The sequence below is a fragment of the Perkinsus marinus genome, assembly GCF_000006405.1.
Source record: "Perkinsus marinus ATCC 50983 genomic scaffold scf_1104296935302, whole genome shotgun sequence".
Taxonomy (NCBI): domain Eukaryota; phylum Perkinsozoa; order Perkinsida; family Perkinsidae; genus Perkinsus; species Perkinsus marinus.
In genome coordinates, this window is record NW_003214508.1 from 685082 (window position 1) to 686698 (window position 1617).

A 1617-nucleotide genomic window follows, 5' to 3' on the forward strand; every position below is an offset into this window, starting at 1 on the left:
AGGCAAGGGCCGAACTAGAAGCGGCTAAGCACCCACATTGGAACCCTTCGGAGAAGGGGCCGTCTATCATGGAGCATTTTATGTCTACAGAACGGCTTATGGGCCAACTTGCTATCGGTATCACGACTCCAACGGCTTACTATATGCTCCTATATTCATTAAGTGCTAAAGTTCGGGATGCCTTACCACCTTGCGATTTGAATCAAGGCCGATTTGAAGATCTATACAACAGCTTGAAGCTCCAACTCCGACATCAGTACTACGATCCGGGTGACATCATCAAGCTCAGGGCTGAGTTTAACAGCTTGAAACAGAAGTCAGGGGAGTTGGTCTCTGATCATTTGTATACAGTGGATCAATATGCGAGTCGACTGAGGTTACAAGGAGATGTTGTGACTGATGACCAATTATATGATCTTCTATGTAATAGTCTAATGGCTCCGTATAATGACTGGATTCTGGCTTATCGGTTACAGAATGTGGCTTATGAACATGCTCGTATGATGGTCCTCAGTCGGAGTCGTTCTCTCAATAAGCAGCAGACTCAGAGTGTGGAGAAGACATTGCCTACGCTGCTGAGGTCTCCAGTGACAGAGGTTCACATTGCAAAGACTGTGGATACCTATCCGCAGGATGAAGAGACGACTCAAATGTTGGCCTTACCATCTCAATCTGTGAAGCCTTATATTGATTTTGATAGACTACGGAGGGAAGCTCGATGCTTAAGATGCTTCGAGAAAGGCCATGCGGCCAAATCATGTCCAGCTCAGTTACCTGGTATGTTGGAATGTCGGTGTTTGTGCTGTGGTCGCACAGGACATGTGGGGAAGAATTGTCGCCTAGCTGCGAAGAACAAGCAACTCACATGTCAACGGTGTGGTGGATTACATCATGTACCAGCAGTGTGTAGAGGAAGGATCTTATCGAGTCCTTCTCAAGAATCTCAGAAGGAGGCCACTCCTACGACTTATGAGAGTAAGCCAGGAGGTGAGGGTACTTCTACGACCAATGCGTACTCTCTCCTTCCTGCGACTGATGTTACCTGGCTTGCTCACTCTTCGGCCTCAACTGCGGCTCGTGTATCACCCTTGACAGCTGGTATGATGGTGCACTCTCGTACTTCTAATTCTAAACCTCAGCAACATCGAGTTCTCTTGGATACGGGGGCAGCAAGGTCCTTCGTAGCTGAAGCTTGGATGAGAGATCATCCTGACTACATACATGATACAAGAGGAGAGAAGGTGGAGGTTATGATGGCTGATTGTCGCAAGTTTACCCCTAATACTGCTGTGTTATTGCATTTTTCTGCTCCTGGCAAGTCAGAAGTGATCCCAGTTTGGTGTCTTGTGAGTCCGATTCTCTCTACCTCTGTGATATTAGGTATGGCAGGCCTACGTTGTATGAATCTAGTATTGTATCTGTCGCCTGATTCGATACTTCTTAAATCCGGTGTTGCTGACTCCGCTGTACGTTCTATTGGTTTGGCTGATGATAAGCAGTCTCAAGAAGCTGGGATTCAGACTCATGCTGCTGCTGATGCCACTATAATTGCTAACAGCGTTTCTTATTTGCACCCGGCTTCGGAGTCTCAATTCGGGGATACAGAGGAAATGGGTC

General features: G+C 47.1%; 1 protein-coding gene across 1 annotated transcript; it reads left to right on the forward strand.

Moving 5' to 3' along the window:
* Positions 1–816: 816 nt before the first annotated feature.
* Positions 817–1318, forward strand: Pmar_PMAR003500 (hypothetical protein; the record flags this gene model as incomplete). Its single annotated transcript, XM_002784195.1, has 1 exon — positions 817–1318. A coding segment is annotated over one exon (502 nt), but the record flags the coding sequence as incomplete, so codon positions are not given.
* Between the last annotated feature and the right edge of the window lie 299 nt (positions 1319–1617).